At 31.9% G+C, this 19,265-nt stretch overlaps 1 protein-coding gene across 4 annotated transcripts in view; it reads right to left on the bottom strand.

Annotated features, from left to right (window-relative positions):
- The window catches only part of LOC105255665 (inactive rhomboid protein 1), a 75,314-nt gene that overhangs the window by 11,468 nt on the left and 44,581 nt on the right, over positions 1-19,265 (bottom strand). For all 4 annotated transcript variants that reach the window (XM_025410842.1, XM_011265088.3, XM_011265089.3 and 1 more), the window contains exons 7-9: positions 3,311-3,649; positions 3,018-3,204; positions 2,469-2,558 (exon numbers count right to left, since the gene is read on the bottom strand). In XM_025410842.1, coding sequence (XP_025266627.1) covers positions 2,469-2,558; positions 3,018-3,204; positions 3,311-3,649 — 616 coding nt within the window. The remainder of the gene's footprint in view (positions 1-2,468; positions 2,559-3,017; positions 3,205-3,310; positions 3,650-19,265) is intronic.

The following is a 19,265-nucleotide window of genomic DNA, read 5'->3' on the forward strand; positions in this document are numbered from 1 at the left end:
TTTGCACGCGAATTTTTATTAAAATCTACATCGTACGAGAGAGCGCGGGCCACGATGTAATGAGAAGACGGCAGTACCATCTGTTAACGAAAATCTAATAAACTTCATTATTAAGTAAAATCGTTACATTAATTAAGAGAGCGCATGGAACGCGAGTGGAGCACGTTTATATGTCCGCGGCAGCTGGCAGTTTTTCGAACTGGCTTTATTGACTGCTCTTGCCCGGCTATTATATCGTGAAATAGGATGCAATTTTTTGCGTTACAAACTTTTTCAACAGCGACAATAGCGCGGAATTTATCAAAGAGCAGATGGGATAAAGTAATACAATTGGCAGCAATATTATCGTTCGAGAAATATTGTGTGCTGCACAAGAGGAAATAATAAAAAAAAATAATTAATAGAAAATATTTATTATGCTAACGAGAAAAATCTCTCTCTCTCTTTCTCTCTGTATTTCGTTTAAATATCGTACGAACGAATCTGCACGATAAAGATGTTCGTGCGAGCTTTTGTTTCAGATTTATCCGCGCTAAAAAGAGCCTCTCGATTTTAAACAGCACAGTCCGCGTTTCCGCTTAATAAATTTCGTTATTGCGAGACAACACAATCGCGGGAACCGCGGAATTGTGATTCGATCGGGCGGAACGGATCGCGCCAAAATTAATTTACGTTATCCGTTTTTCAGATTTTACCCTCGCCGGCATTTCATACTCGGCTCTCCGATCGAGGAAAAAAGCAAAATACAAAAATTCCAAAGTATAAATTTAATAATTTTTATATAAGAAATTATAAAATTGTGTCTTTATACATGTCATTGGGGATTCCTGAACAGAATCGAGTCAACTCAAAAAAAATCAGTCGAAATGAAGTAATTAAAGCTATAAAAAAATCGCAATTTTCATAGAATAATCTTTTAAGGAATAACAAATTTTTATATCTAAATATTATTAATATTAAATATGATTAATATTAATATAATATTAATATTAAATATCATTAAAGAAATTATTTAATAAAGAAATTATTTAAATAAAGAAATTTATTTAAGAATATTAATTTATTTATTTTAGAAATTAATTAATTAATTTAAGAAATTGATTTATTTATTTAAAAAATTAAATTATTGAAGAAATTAATTTATTTAAGAGAATAATATTAATTTATTAACGAAAAAAAATAAATTATCCGGCTAGCTCGTAAAGCGCATCTTTCGAAAAATCATTTACAAGTTATTAACGTTTCGCAAGTACTCGGAGCAGAATATCTTATTGCGTAACATAATTACGAACGACCGTGAATACTTTCGATTTGAAAAGGACTTTCAGACTGCGATCATGCTTTCTAGGTCGGGCATGAAATATTTTAATAGTTCATCGCGTATATATGTACGAAAGAGAAACACACTTCCCTCCAGCGATACATGCTCCAGGCGTTGTCCGGCTAGTTCAAGTTAAGTGGTAAGTTTTGAAATATGGCCAGCCCCGCGTTTGCAGCGCAGGAAGAATGCATTGCGCAATGCGTATATACATATATGTAACATCCGCTCGATATATTCGACCATGGCCAATCAAAGCGCCGCAAAAAAAAAATATACAAATCCGAACGTATTTCAGAATAATAGACAAAACATCGTCAAAATTTTAATCCAAGAGTACAAAAAATTCAATCTCCAAAATCTGTATTGATACTACTAGTCTCTCTATTTCAAGCCTAAAATTAATATTTTCTCTGCCTTCTTAAAGTAAAAAAGCCGCTATTGAGGCCGCTTAAAAATGACGAAAAAAAAAAAAATAACGATAATAATTTTGTCGCGTTCGATTACTTTCGATGAGTCAAATATTACGCAGCATAATATCTCTAAAATAATCTAACGGGTAGTAAAATACTTGAATAATTCAAAGGTAAAATCTTGTCTTAGCTCGGCGAGTGCAAAGTTTGCATGGCCGGAAATAAGCCCTTCTGGCGTAAACTAAAACCAAAGTTACGTAATGGAGCGACGGGCGCACGGGTCGCTCCACTTTTATGACCGGAATTACTCCCTACTTTGGCTAATCTAAACTTTAAAGTTAATGTAACGTAATTCAGCAAAAAGGTGGTTTACACCCGGCCAGCTAATTACGCTAAGAACGCACCGATTCGCCTCGCGATCTCACGAAAAATTCATTCCGCGGGTTCAACGAGTCCTTTCGACGATCCTGATGCGAAAAATTCTACACGCACTATAGGCAATACTGTCGAAATATCAAATGAGAAATTAACGAAATTAATGAAAGATTTTTAATTTAAGCTAAGATTTTTAATTTTTAATTAACGAAATAGATTTTTAATTTTTAAGTAACGAAACAGATTTTTAATTTAAGCTAAAGTTTTTAATTTTTAATTTAAACTAATATTTTTAATTTTTAATTAGTAGATTTTTAATTCGAACTTAAACAGTTGAAAGTGAGAGCGAATTAATGACTCACCTCGACGATGTAATGGAGACCCGACAGTGTCATCCTCGCTACAGAATCTTTCCTCCGTACCGGTTGCTGCCATCGTCTGAGAGTCACACTCTGTGAATATTTAAAAATGTGTTTTAAGGCTAAAATTAATATTTTCTCTGCCTTCTTAAAATAAAGAAGCTGTTGAGCCATTAAAAAATGACGAAAAAAAAAAAAAAAAATAACGATAAATTTCTTCCTTTTCCGCAATTCCTCAAATATCCCAAATTTCTTCTCGCTAACAAAAACTGCTTGAATAATATTATTATTGTTCTCTTTGATTACTCGTTAAATTATTTTACAACAGCCTCAAGTTTGTAATTAATTCTTAACTTTATCACGAACTATATCATCTTTATCAAAGATTGATTTGATCCGATTTCAAGTTTACTCTTCCAACGTGATACCTCTTGATTTACTCCGCCTATTGTGCGCAATCAACTTGTCGATTGTTATGGGGTTATCGCGTTATCGTTAATGTGATTGCAATCGCGTTAGAACGCACATCCTCTCATGATATAATGCGTTTACCTCCGGTGTCTCGGTCGTGTCCGGCACATCCCTGGTGATGTCCGGATCCGGGGGCTTGTGTTCCGGTAACAACGCGCCGTACTTCCTCGACGCCATACGTCGTCGTCGGTCCAGCCATCTCTGCTTCTCCAGGGCCTCCGATTCCTCGTCAACCCCGAAGAACTGCGCTGTCTCGCGTCTGATGTAACTGCAATGTTCGACAACGTTTCACGCATCTGATCGGATTCACCGCTATTGTTTTGAGTGCTACTTGATCTCGCTCTCATCGAGTAACGTTATCGGAAACTACTCACTTTCGGATAGCCTCGGTGCGGCTCTGGTTCCTCCTGAGTCTCGGCCGTTGGGTCGCCGAGGTGCTCGCCGAGGAGCTGCTGATCTGGACCAGCGGACGTGGCGCACTCGGCGCGGAAACGCTCCTGGTGATGCCGCTGACGTTTCCGGTAGCGATAGAGACGCCGGAAGTGGTTGATGGCACGGTCGCCGACGCCGTCGTCACCGGCGTCGCCGTCGTCGCGGTAGAGGACGACGCGATGCCCACCGGGTACATCCCGATGCTCTGCGTCGCGTCGCCCTCGCCGGTCGTCGATGATACCGTCGAGGTGCCCGTCGTACCCGAACTCGGTGATGGTTGCCTGAAAAGATAGAAGAGACGAATAACGTTACTCATCATCTGTATCATTTTGTTTGGAACTGGAGTTGCTGTAGATGAAAAGAGATTATTTATTTATAAGGGATTTTTTTTTATTGAAATAAAAAGGAATTTTGGGGTGATTTTGAAGAGAAGGAGAGCACATATTTTTTGTGCAATATTGAACAATATCGATTAAATATATAAATAAATAATATCTAAATAATAAATAAATAATATGTAAATAATAAATAAATATATCTATAATAAATAAATAATATTTAAATAATAAATAAATAATATTTAAATAATAAATAAATATATCTATAATAAATAAATAATATCTAAATAATAAATAAATATATTTATAATAAATAAATAATATCTAAATATCTAAATAAATATATAAATAATATCAATTAATTTCACACTCATAGAACGCAATTATAATGCAAGTATAATGCAAAAAACAGATATAAACATCGCAAATCACTAGATTCGCTATCGAATGAAAAATGAAAAGAAATTGAAGACCGATTGAATTCCGATCTTCTAAAATCGAAGTCGTATCATTTAATATCCGGTAGCAAAAATTCAAACACTAAATGACGATTCCGCAATTTTAGAAAATTAGAATTCAATCGGCTTCCAATTCCTTCATTTTACAATATTCCGATAATTTAATCAGCAAAGTTTATTCGCGATACGTTTCTATGATATAAATAAAAGAATTTTTTTTATCAATTTAATAGCAAGGAATTTGCCTGAAATAAATAAAAATTTTGATTTAATTTTTTTACAAAGAAAGAAAACAGAAAGAAATTTGATTGCTGCGCTCATTATCAACTTGAGGGGGATTCAAGATTATAAATTATTTTAAAATTACGTCATTAGCGATAAATGAAAAAATTGCTGCATTTACGTAACGTAGGGAAACGCACGTATTTCGGAAAATATACGTACGCGCGGCTGGAACGCGGAATGATTTATACTGACGGAGATAAAAAAGGAAGACCGCGCCAGGAATTTCCGCGACGCCACATTTTTCTCGCGGCAGCGGCAGCTGCATCCCTCGCCTGCATTCATTTAGGCAGAGTGCAGTATCGGGGGAAGAGGAAGAGAAGGAGGAGGTGAAGAAGGGAGTCGATATCGCGTGCATCAAGGGTAATTAATGACAAGCCGTTTCTTCTTAGACACGCTGTCGCCTCGAACGCACGTGCCGTGTTAGTTAATTTTTTTCCCCGGGAAAAACTGGAGTGAAATTTTTTTTTTTAATCCGACACAACGCAAATTCCAAATAAATTGCACAGAAAATACGGTTAAGGTATTATTTACGGTCCAAGCGACCAGAGCCCCAACAACCGCAACGCGAAAATGTGCAAAGCGCTCGATTAATCGCGAATTAATGACGCTATGCGAGTTTGCCAAAGATCCCGACAATAAATAAAAATTGGCGAAAAAGAGAAATTCGCAGACAAGAAGAGATATGTTGGGAAATAGAAAATGGAGTAAATAAGCACTTAAATTTCTCGATACTAAATCTTTCAGTGACGAAAAAGATGGACTATCGCAGCAAGTCGAATCACGTAAAAACGTGCAAAAATGGGACTTGTCGAGACGAAATTCGCTGAAAGAATGTCGCGCCACGAAATCGTCTCATGAATAGATGAGGAGAGATAGAATTGAGGACTTCGCCGAGCTTGCAGCTTTCATACAACTTGAATTCGCGCGAGAGTGCATAAAAAAAGCGATGTTGTCAAATGCTAAATCTCAGATATGCCCAGGAGAACTTATAAATTTACGATTAAAGGGAACATTTATATTATAATATAGAAAAACAAAATTATTTGATTTTTGATATATTTTTCCTTCTCCAAGTTCCACTTAATCGTCACGAAAAATTAAAGCATTTCATCCACTAAAAAACCTTTTATTAATAAATTTTTTATTAAAATCTTTTATTAATAATTAAATTAAACATGTTTTTTCTTCTCCAGATTTTACTTAATCGACACGAAAAATTAAAGCATTTTTTATATCATTAAAAGGATCTTTTATTAGTCTTTATTAGTCTTCTAATAATTCCTTTTATTAAAATCTTTTATTAATAATTAACTTTAAAAATATAATATTTATGCCTAATGTAATTGTGCTCCGACAACCATCGATATTGTTCCTTCCTCTCTGTCTTTTCGCGCGATTTACCTAATGTAGGGATAAATTAGCCGTCTAGCGATAAATTCGAGTAAGATATTGGGGAGCGCAAGCGCAGATTGTATTTTAGCGTCTCGCCACCCGCAGTGTTTGTTAATAATTTCCACGCCATCCCGGAAACTTGCCAGCAAGGCGCGAAGGAAGTTCCTATCGAAGAAATACTCCGATCGGAAGAGCTGCAACGCGCGACTCCTCGCGCCAAGAGACGCCGCTTCGGCGGGTATCTCTCTCGCAGGTAGGTACTTAAGTTCATACGTAAGTTTCAACATAAATACAGCGTCTTGCTTCCGCTTGTTTCGCCGCCTCGACCCGGAAATTAAGGACGTCGCGAAGCTCGCTCGCCCGCCCAATTTCATTAGCCCATTTCGATTCGATAAGACGAGCGACCGCGGATAAATGCACAGGTCGATGATAAATTAGTATGTCGTGTATAAATAAGCGTACGATAAATTAAAACGACTGCGCAGGATGTTCTGGAATAATTTATTCCGCAGAGGTATTTATACATGAGATAACACAAGATTGTAACAGATTTTTAAAAAGTTCAGAGATCGAAATCGTGCAGGAAAAACTGCTAAGAATTCATTTATGTGACGGAGATAGAAAAAAAAAACCTCCGGAAAATTTTTAAAGAATTAGGAAAAGTCTAGGATAAGGAAGAAAGATAGTTTGAGAGAAGTGAGAGAAGAAAAAATAATTAAACTACCGGAAGAAAGGAGAGGAGATTAGAGAAATCTGAGAGGAATCAAGAGAGGAAATAGCTGGAAAGAAACTGGAATAGATCTGATGGACCTTGTAGAACAGCTATAACGAGGGGAAGGAGGGAGGAAAGGGGGGAAAAAAGGAGGAGCACGACTTCAGGAAGGTAGACTCAAACGGCCCGATGGACTGCTAGATGTCGACAGAGACCGAGGCACGTCTAGAAATGAGTCGGAAGAAACTGCAACGAGCCGAGGAGTGACTGAAGCGGACGGAGAGAAATCGAGCGAAAAGAGGACCAGGGGGGAGGAAACGGATTGGGAGAAGATGAAATGGAACAACGGAGGCGAGTCGAGGGGAGAAGGGAGGCTGCTATCAGTACGTATGTGTCATCCGCGCGGAGGAGAGACGGGGCTTAGGTAAGCACGAGGGAAGCTACCACCTATGAAGCGGTAAATAGTACAGCGACGATGCGACCCGGGTTGTTTTTCACGCGAGTAGATTTTTACAACGCGAGATATTACCCTCTCCTGCCCTTCTCCCTCCTCCTTTTCGACCCTTCTCGCCACCGCGCCACCCCTTTACTGACTTTAGCAGGGTGTGGCCTCCGTTCTGCAGCTTTCACACGTCGTTTTTTTACCGCCCGAACGGGCTCTACATCCCTTCGAACTGTGTGTGTGTGTTGGACCCTTGTCTTTAATTACCGTTTTCGTATCTTCATTAATCACACGATGATACCGCTATAAAGCGACTCTCGACGATTATCTGTTTCTTCGTTTGACATGCGCACCCTCACGTTCGCTTAATTAGTCGTTTGATGTAAAGCCGATTCTGTCCGCGCGACTCTTCACTACTCGCTTTGCGACTCGCCATTTTCACGCGCAATGTGCGTGTCACATATCCGCGCATTCAAGCTCTTTTCATCTCCACAAACTTTTGCAATTTCATTTTCCATTTATTTTCATCTGATAACTGTAATTCCAGCTAGTCGACATAATAACATAAAAGCTTGTTCTAAAAAAAAAATAAATTCTATAAAATGTATAAAGTTTATTTAATTGCGAAATATATATTTTTGCGAAAATTTATTTTTATTAATAAACTATATTCCCGAAAGATGTTTACGCGCAATAATTTTGTAATTATTTATACCGATCGCCAACATTACATTCTTCGGCAATTGCCTTTTTATTTCCTGAATATTATTCATGAATATACTTTTATCGATACATTTTTTTGTATTATCAATATACAAATTTAAATCCAGATTTTCCATCGCTCTTTCTCGACACAGTTGCAATTTTTTATGATTATGTTTGCATGTAATTATAATTAAATCGATAATTAAATTGATTGATGCGGCACAAATAACATCATAAATTTCATTTCGTTTTAATATAATAAACAAATATAATATTCCTTTTTGTTATGATATCCGAATCTTTAAAAAATAGTTGTAATTTAGTTTCAATATGTAATCGTAAAATAAGATTTTTATTGCTGTGTTAATGTTCCCCATTATTATAATTCATTGATAAAAATATAAAAAAATTTAAATTATATAAATAAAAAAATACAATTAAAAATATAATTATAAAAATAAAAATTTTAGTTATAACTATACCTTCTATATTCTTTATCATATAATATTCTTCATCATAAATATTCTTTATCATAAATTTTGTTTCGTTTTTTAATATAATATTCCTTTCTTTTTATGATATCCGAATCTTTAAAACATAGTAATAATTTAGTTTCAATATGTAATCGTAAAATAAGTTTTTTATTGATGTGTTAATATTCCCCATTATTATAATTCATTAATAAAAATATAAAAAAATTTAAATTATATAAATAAAAAAATACAATTAAAAATAAAATTATAAAAATAAAAATTTTAGTTATAACTGCACCTTCCACATTCTTTCATTGTACATTCTATCGATATATTTTATGCCGACGAATCGTGAAAAAACTCAAATGTTATACGTAAGTGTTACGTACTTTTAATCGCTTTACTTGTTTCCACGCTGGCGCTTTAAGAAAAATGCAGCTTGAAATAAACGTAGCCACGAGAAACTAAAGTTTTCAACACTCTTTTCTCGTCAACTAAACCCGCCTCGCCATCACTTCTGATCGTCCTTAATCGCGATGCGGCGCGCGAATTAAAATTGCATCTCGTGTAGCTGCAGTAATAGCCGCACTGCGTAAAACGAGACTGCAATCGCATGATGTAAAGACAAGTTGAGGGTAAACAAATCCTCTGTAATTACGTGCGCGAAATTTTATACATAACATTACAATATTTATGTGTTTCAGAGATAGAGCACCCTTATTTTCCACCTTAAAATCTCTCTCGATCCTTCTTCCCCGATATATAATAAAACTTTGATTAAAGGAGAAAAAAATGATAAGAATATAGTTGATTAATTTTCCGATCGGAAAATTAATCAACTATATTCTTATCATTTTTTTCTCAAAAAAAAAAAAAAACACATATGTGATATATTTAATTTTTTTAACTACTAAATTGAAGGATAGTAGGATGTTCTGATTCCGGGATAGCGATACGCTATCGTTTCGATTGATAAACCGATTTACGTTGAAAGCGAGCCGACATAAGCCGCAAATAATAATTACGATCGCGTGCGAGTCGGTTATTAGAGGGAGTGCCGGAAACTGCTTCGGTTACTAATGATTATGTTCGTTTTTCGAGTACCACCCTCTAATGGCGCCGCTTAATCAGAGCCACTTCGCGAGTCCACCAGACTCGCCCCGCCGAGCAATCGATTGAGTCCACGATGTCTGGAAAGTCTGAACAATAACGAAAAAAAATTGCGCACAATTGCGATTTTATACGCTGAATCAATGAGAGTTTAAACTTCCGATGATTGTCAAAATATTAAAAAAATTGTGCACCTATAATCTTATGCATAGATATATCTTATACAGGATGTCCCGTAGGCTTAACGAATCAGTCGTTAATGATAGATTCCTGAGATCATTTGGATATGAAAATTCTAATTCCAAAATGTTGAGGGACATCCTGTATATTTAATTAATGCAAAAATTCTTTCTATAAAATTAGCAAGAAGAAATAAAAATTAAATGCAAAATTAAATATTTTTTTTAAATGTATTATTTCGTGAAGTAAAATTATGATAGAGAATGGATTTTCAAGAAAAATATGTATTAAAAATAAATTTTTCTTTAACAATTAATAATTTCCCCAATTTATTTTCATAAAATTCTCTTCCCGGTAAAAAGAAAACTTTTTGAACAAAATAGGTAGCAAGCTCTTTTATAAGCGATGACGAATCACGAATCGGAAAAATAAATTTATTTTTGAAAATTTTGTATGTGAAATATATTTAAAAAATAAATAATACAAAATGTAATGATTCTGAAATTTTTCATAAAAATTGCTTTAAAAAATACATTCGCAAAAATTTATTACAATTTATTACACAATGAAAAAAAGAAGTGGCCTATCGGTGAAAATTCGCGCACTGTTGACCCTGTCGACCAAGCAAAGATGCCCGGATGAGAACTAGCGGTCGGTCGCGAAAGAAACGTAATTCTGCTTGAGTTATGGTCGAACAACTTTGTCATCAGCATGTGAGGGCTAAAAAAGGCGATATAATTCAATTGTCGAAAATTGAAGCCGGAAATTAACGGCGTCGACAGAATGTAGAAATAGAAAAGTAGAAAAGTTTCGTTCCGTTCTCTCGTTTCAAAATAATAATATTTCTCGAAAATGGCTGTACATACACACATTAAAATGTTGTCCGTTTTTAGCGACTTGGAGATTATAAATGTCGCTTGGATGTAGAATATCGTCGTTTCATCTTTCCGTACAATATCGTCCTCTTGCTTTTAAAATACCGTTATAATACGTCATAATTGAAATAAAATATCCACGATATTTTTTATCGCAAAGTTACAAATAATCAGATACTCCTGATCGTGCAATGTGTTAAAAATGTAAGATGCGAGTTGTGTGAAATACTAAAATTAAAAAAAGTATTTCACACAAAAGTATTTCACTAAGTAAGTAAGTCGCATATAAGAGAGATTATTTCACCTAAATTTTTATCATGCAAAATATTTTCCTATATTTTTAACACATTTAATTTACAAATTAATTTTAACTGTTATTATATTCATATTTTTATCACTACCGGAATCGATAATATTTGCGACAAATTTAGAAATATGAGAAATATGTAAAAATCGGGGGAGATACAGTCAGGGCAAATAAATGCGGCACACCTGAGTTTTATTTATGAAACTCGTGAAATCGTTGAGCAGATTTTTCAGGCTCGTTCAAAACCGCTGTTTCCTGTATGTACTCGTCGGACAGAGACCGGCCTTATACAAGCGATGTGTATAAGGCCGGCCTCTCTCTCCCTCTTTTTCTTTCTTTCTCTTTCCCTCGTCGGTGTTAACGACCCCGGAGATTGACCCGCATGACCTGACCTAGAGTCCGCCTCGCATGCGCTCGCGCCACTTCGGTCGTCGCGTTCGATACTCAGATACTTGCCACTCGGATACTAGTCAGTACATGCTCGACCAGCGAGGTGTGACGAGGAGATCAGCGAAAGAGACAGGAAATATTCAATGCTGGTCTTGAGAATTTTTTCAGACAACCAAAAAAAACTGCTATTACGAAGACCTCGAGTGGAACAGATTATACTATACAGTGCAGTGTACGAAGAGCCTATACGTAATTAAATTTAAAAAAAATTGTGAAAAATTTGAAAAGTTTTTAATCGAAAAATAAAAATATTTTTTTCAAAAATCTCTCAAGATTTTTATTTTACAGTGTGAAATGTAAAGATAGGAATATATTGGTGATATGTCTTAAAAATAAAACTAACTTTGAATATTATGTATAATCTGATGTGTACATTAATTATTTTCTGTGTGAAATTTTTTCCAATTATTCTGAATAAAGTTAATATTATGGCTTTTATGAAATCCTGCAAAAGCGAAATAAATAATTGATAATATTAATCCCAATCGGCAAATGAACAATAGTTAGGGGAATTTATAGAGATGATAATCAATAAATTTCTCTTTAATTATGTTAAAAACATTTGTGACAAAGGGAGCCAGTTTTATGAGGGATCAATAAATGTTATTGTATGGAGAATAATTAGTGATTACCTGAAGCCAAATCCACCCGTTCAATTATCCCGTATGCGAACGTTGCATTAACGGCCGCATAGCATTAGCTTCTCATATGCAAGATCCATTGTGAATGTCAGGCATTCGTAATAAATGCATCGCCATTAATTAATATAATGCCAGCAGCAATCGCCCTTATAACGCGCTCATGCTCTGTATCGATCCTAATTTCCAAAACGCATTCAATCTCGAATACTGTTTAGCTTAACACGCTTTGCGCATTGCGCATAATTTGCAATAAAATTCAAATTCGCAATTATTATTATTATGTGACGATCAACAATGCAACAATGGTAACGATTTGTCATTTTACCCCGAAATAATGATATCTCGAATGTTCCCAGCGAGATGTCAAAAGGACAATTGCTGTTGCATTTCGGATTTTTAACTAGGGCATCATTTAAAAAATAAATATACAGAAGAGAAACTCCCGTAAATAAATACCTCTGGGAATAATTTCGCTTCGAGACAATGAATAATAAAATGGTTTTCCTGAATTAATCTTCATAGATGTTATAAATAGATAAAAAATGTTTATGCTTTATTTTCAAGTCTTAGTTTCTGTTTAACAGTTACAAAACTTTATATTATAATCCTGAATTGTTTCCTAAAAAAGATATTTAATATTGGAATTTTAACACACAAAAATATACAAATGTAGAAACGTTTCAAAATATTATGACACTAGTAGTAACTTTTGAGAATCCTAAGATATCAAAGCATTACTTTAAAAATGCAAAGTACTGAAACACTTTAAGAACAGTCGATATTATCTCGTATAAAATTGCAACGGCGCGGAAGTTTACATTAGGTCGAAATGGCTAAGTATTCAAATTTCAGCATCGTAAAATATCCGAATATTTAAAATCACAGAAATCCTGAAATAATAATGTTCAACAGATCTTAGCGTGCACAAATATTAATTCTTTCAAACAACACTCTATCTTGCTAAAATAATATATCCTAAAATATTTAATAAAAAATCTAAAATTGTACGCGAGTTTGAGAAAGTGAAAGATTGTCGCGAAATAATCTAAAAATTACTCTGTGTTTCCCCTAATGATTGAAGATTGGAAATGCCAAGCTAGCGTAATTGCATTGCACATTTGAAAGTGTGTCGATTTTTTAGACTAAAAATTAAACAATTTATGAATTAATTATATTGTGGAATCTAAAAGATTCCAATGTAACTTCAATCTTACCGGAGAAAGTGATTTAATTAATTAATTCGAATCTAACTTGCGAGATTAAATTAACTCGCTAATGGCTGTTAGAGAAGATTATGGTATTAATCCATGATCAATTATGTAAGACAATTTGCGTGAGCATTTGCCAAGCATTTGCATGATGTCGAGATATTTGGCGCTTAGATCAAAGTAATCGTTTATTTCAATAGGCACCTACCTATATCCTACAGCCAAGAAAAGCTTTGCTTTCTCCTTTCCATGCAAAAATATATATGTCTCGTGCAATATTCAAGTATTTTTGTGTTCTGTTGATTATACTTATTTCGCAAAAAGAAACGTATATATATTTTATTCTAAATTAAAATAATGCATACGCAAAATGTTATAATATTTGAAACAATATTTAAATTTTTTCAAAATTATTATAAAATATGTCATTATTTTAATAAATATAGGAAATAGATAATATTTTTACAACTACAATATACATACATATAACGCATGTGTAAGAAAATGTGTAATTATATATAATTAATCTATATAATAAAATAAAATAAAATAATATATATATAATAATAATAAATAAAATAATCATAAATAAAATTAATATTATTAATAATAAAATATAATATTAATAATAAAATTAATATTAATAATAAAATATAATATTAATAATAAAATTAATATTATTAATAAAATATAATATTAATAATAAAATATAAATATACATTCTTGGAGACTCTTTCCGCCCTAAATAAACACCCACAAAAAACTGATGAGATTTTAAAATATTCTTATCTTAGAATAAATAAATAATTTTAATTTATATAGCCATATAATGTCAGATTCGAAGATCGCAAAGATAAATATCCCGATTCGATTAAGTGCACATGGTAGATCTGATTATTCCGTTTTGTCGGATATTGACTACATTAAAATGTATCCTGGTATGCAGGATGGCTCATATGCATCCGCGCAGATGCATCGCAATGTGCAATGAAGGCCGTCTTGCGCAAAATCCAGGGTTAGTGTTTAACCCGCATGAATTTCAACGGCAGATTAAAGCCGTTGCGGGATCGCAGTACGTTATAATGATGCTAGCAGTAACATGATATTGGCCACGATATAGTTGCATTGCACTATCTCAGTTATATAACGGATATTACGTTGCAGTTCTACGACCAAATTCTGTAAGCGTGTAATTTAAAAAACATGGAGAAAGAGAGAGAAAGAGAGATCTTCATTCTGTAATCTACCATTATATGTTTAATCTCTCTTAATTGTATAATCTTGAAATTTTTTTTATTTCGAAACATTGTCATATACAGGTATTATTATGAAAAATGTTATAATCTTGAAGCACACACTGCGTAATTCTCATTAATATAAAATTCCTCTCCTAATTGTATTTCACACTACTGCTTTAAAAAGTTCAATCTTCTTCTACGCTCGCTTAAAATTTTATATATCTTTAGAATATGATAAATAAAAATTCAAAATTTTTATAATTTTAAAAATAAAATATCATATACATTTTAAAAATAAAAAAATATCATGTACGTTTTAAAAATAAAAAAATGTCCTGTACATTTTAAAAATAAAAAAATATCATGTACATTTTAAAATATGTACATCATAAAATATGTACATCATAAAATATGTACAATACATTTCAAAGACTTTTCAATTGTTGCGCGAATCTTTAACGTTTAAAGACTGAATGAATTTAAGCAGTTGCAAAAAGCAAAACTCGGTCACAATAATTAAAGAAAAACACTAAGAATATATTAATGCTATCATATTAAATTTTATAATATTGTATTATAAAAATATTCTCTCTTACAAATTAAATATTTATAAAAAAAATTGCTAAAATGAAAAATTTCATAAAATCATGTTTTTGAAGAATCGATATCTTCGACATTATTAGCGGAAAGAGATAACGTCATCGCGCGGATTTTCGCGTGAACCTACGGGAGGTTTCGTTCCAGAATCTCAAATATTCCAAGCAATACCATGCACGAACTCGAGTTCATGAAGAGGGAATAAAAGCTGCCATCATTCCCGAGAGGCCTAGTATCGCCTACCTAATTAAGTATTCTTCTAGCTATGACACGCACTTTACTGCTTTTTGCGAAGAAAAAACAAAGGAACGAAAACAATACGTATTCAAACAGCTCCTTACGCACTTAAGGAATAATAAACACTGAATAAAGCTTGTAAAAGACAGTAAAAATGTAAATATTAATTCTTTATTTATTTAATATTAATTATTATTATTATTATTTAATATTATTTAATTATTATTATTATTATTAATATTATTATTTATATTTAATTATTATTGTTATTTATTAATATTTATAATATTTATTATTTTTATTATTTTTGTTATATTTGTAATATTTATTATTTTAGTGATTTAGTATTCAGACATTCGCAGAATATGTATGTATAATTAATAAGTTTGTAACAATTATATTAATTGTTTCTTTTTTATATGTCGGAAATTCGAATGTTTCAAAAGAAAAATTAAAATTAAAATTAAAAGTTTCATAAAAATTTTTTAAAAATAGAAAGTAATTCTTCTCTCTCACATTTGTTTCTTGATTGTAAGCATGCTAGAATTTTTATATTATCCTAGTTACGGAGAATAGTCGGCACGATCTCTGTCGAATATATTTTTCTCAAAATTAAATTCACAAATTTATATTCCAAAAAAGTATTTATGTTTTCTCTCAAGACACTTTACGCAACATTCTGCTTAGTAACGTCGGCGAGAATGAATTACAAAATTATAGACGATATACAAAGCGCGTCACGTATAAAAGGAAGACTCCGAGATTCCTTGCAGCATTTCCCGAAGAAGATTGACCATATCTACATGGAGTTTCCTCTAGTTTCACACGCTTAAATATGGCAACGGTGATGAATATTTAAAGAACAGCTTCTTGTCCGCGCGCGTCGCATGCGAAATCCGCTTTCGAATTTTGCTTCTCCGCCGAATCTTCCCTAGAGCGATCACATCCTGTGGGAATCCGTTTCCCTTCTAAAATCTAAAATCTAAAATCTAAAATCCCTGACCTTTCATTTACACATTTTGTAAATAAGAGCGTACATAGAGAATTATGTGTGATTATATTTATGTAATTCTTATAAAGTCTCTAATTATAATTAAAGCTAAATATATAGAAATATTTTAATATATAATAATTAATTCAAATGAAAGAGTAAATTTTTTAGAAAGCTTAAAATCTCGTAATTATCTAATTTCGTCATATATTCTCTCAAATATTTTCTCTCTACGCATTTTGTAGCCATATTTTTATTAAAATAATGTGTTGCAACATGTAAACGTATATTATATTTATATTAAAATAATTTCATACAACCTCTGAGCTTCATACAATCCCTTCCTTTTTAAGAAATATAATACTAAGATATATATATATATATATATATATATATTCTCTAAAAAATTTTTTAATTTATGATAAAAAGGATTATATTCTAATTAAATATTATTGCCCTCATAAACTTTGTTAAAAAAATTTCATGAAAATATTTTGAGGCACCTCTAATCCCTTCGTAAGTACTTTTAGAATTTCTCTACGATCGAAACAGGTCATAAAACTTTCGAATTTGTGGCTATCGTCGAGAAGCGCGGAAAACCGCCGTAAACAAGGGTGAAGGAGGGCGTATTCTCGAAAAACAGCTCTCGGCCGTGACGTAAAACTATCCTCGATCCATTAAGGTCCCGGAAAGAGTAAGATACAAAGGATATTTCTAGAGGGGGATTAAATCTCTTCTCTTGCTCCTACGACCACCCTTGCGTTTCCTTATTTTTCCTGCAGAGAGAAATAAAAGCAAAGAGGGAAAAATTACCACGGTTATTTCAATCCAAAGAGAGTACTTTGCGAAATTATTTAAAAACTTTTTTACATTTATAAATCTTAAACGAGTTTCTACCTTAGAACCTTAATACCGGTTTGTGCGGCTTTTATTTCTTTTAACAAAATTTGCGCAAAGCCTGCAAATTTGATTTTAATAAAAATGTATATGCTTTGTAAATATTTTTAATACACATGTAAATATGTAAATTTAGCAAATCTGTAATAAATATAAATTTAATATATTTTATTGTAGATTAATTTGTCCTTAGGGAATTGTTAATTAAAGCAAAATTTTGTTTATATTGTCATGATTTAATTTCAAGTTTGACAAATATTAATAGGAGAAAAGAACAAAATTAAAATGCCAATTAATAAAAATCGAATTGTTTTCATATATTATCGGTTGGATGGATATGTCTCAAGGAAAATCGAATTAATCGATCGCAATCTCCGATCCAGACCGCAATCACGCGATTTCCGCGGCGAGACTTGTGGTCGTATCCCCTAGAATACCACACGTTATTCGCATAACTCTGCTATGCGAATGGTATTCAATAATTAGCCATCGAACACCTCTAGTTTCTCAGGAATCGCGTATTCCAGTTCAATTTTTGGCGCTTTAAATTATTAATGGCTTATTATTAATGCTGATTTTTGAATCAATAGTTTATACGAATATCATTTGCATTATTCTATATTTCTAATTCTTCTTTAGACATCAATCTATTATAAAGGATATATATTTCAGCTTCAAATTTGTAATTTTGTACGATTTCCTCTTGAATTCTCTCTCTCTCTCTTTGTATTGAACACAAATTATTTTATATGAATTTTTTGTATGAAATCTGATATAAATTATTCATCGAGATAATATAGATATTTTGTGAATTAATATTAGATTTTTACAAGAATTTTTTATAAATTCCCTATCGATTTTATAAGAATTTTTTATTCCAGATTATTCAGCATTCTTCATGAGAGTCCTTCACACTTGATTACGTCATTAATCTTTTGTGTCTAATAACTCTAAGTTTTATATAAGAGGATCATTTTAATTAATTATCAAATACATTTTAAAGAATTTAACTTATATTGAATAATTTGAATAAAATAATTATTCAACTTATATTAAACAACAGAAATTATATTGTGAAATATTCGGGAATAATTTAATAATATTACAAAGCACTCACAAATATTAATATTGCATATATTAGTTATAATCGATCAATTATATAGCAATTAGGTCATTTTACGAGAAATTTGTTGATAATTATATTTAATTTTAATTTGTTTAATCAAATTTAATTCTCGATACACGATTATTTAACGTCGCTTTATATCGATTTTATTTAAAAAATTAACGTATCAATATCATTCACTCTTTATATCCCTCTTTGCAGTTTCATAGCATTTAAGAGTCATTAAACTACGGATTTGTGGCGAAACCTAGATTCACGGTATCGTATCGTAAAAGAGCTATTGCATAGAGGTGCACCAGTCGATGAAATTTTAATCCAATTAAAGCCACTAACTTCCATCTTCTCTCCCTCCTCCCTTCTTCATTATTGTGTGCGTTTCGAAGCTAAAATCAATAACCGTCGACTGTATAAAAACAAACGCTTAAGGCAGTTAGGAAATAATGGTTCTTATAATAGTGGCATGTGGATGACAGCGATCATGAAAATACGCACACAAAGATAAATAAATCCTCTTCTCCCTTCTATCCCCCTTAACCGGCTGTCTTCGATCGATAACTTTTCCAGTGATATATAAATTTCGTATTTTTATTTATTTTTAATATATATAAAATTAATTAATTAATTATTAATATCTATTAACATAATAAATCGAACAAATTGATCTTAAAAGAAAACTTTCATGTTAAGTTATCAAACTAAAAAAAATTAAAATAATTTCTTTTAACTTAACAAGAAAGTTTAAAATGAAAAATTTATATATACTAGAATTTATAAAAATAAGAACAAAACTTTTAACATTTTCTTCCGCAAAAATAATATCTCGAATACCACTTTTAAGAATTATTTAAATTTTCAAAAATTGTTCAATTTTATACATTAGAAATTGAATGTCTAAATTAGCCAGACAAAAAAATAATTTAAAAAAATACCGCAATGTATTATTTAATTATATAAAAAATATGAATAAGATATAATATACATCAAAAATAATTTTTATAACAAAGATTTATATAAATATATATAAATTTTATATATATAATATTATATATATATTATATATATATATATATATATATATATATATAAATTTATATAATAAATAAATATATATAAATTAATTAAAAATATAGAAATTATTAACTCCATATAAAATTATTATAAAGTTATTATAAAGAATGTTTTTATACAAGTATGATATATAGTTACGCTTATACTGCGCTAGGTAAAGATGACGT

This window comes from Camponotus floridanus, unplaced genomic scaffold (assembly GCF_003227725.1).
Source record: "Camponotus floridanus strain SB8 unplaced genomic scaffold, Cflo_v7.5 scaffold35, whole genome shotgun sequence".
In the NCBI taxonomy this organism is placed as follows: Eukaryota; Metazoa; Arthropoda; class Insecta; order Hymenoptera; family Formicidae; genus Camponotus; species Camponotus floridanus.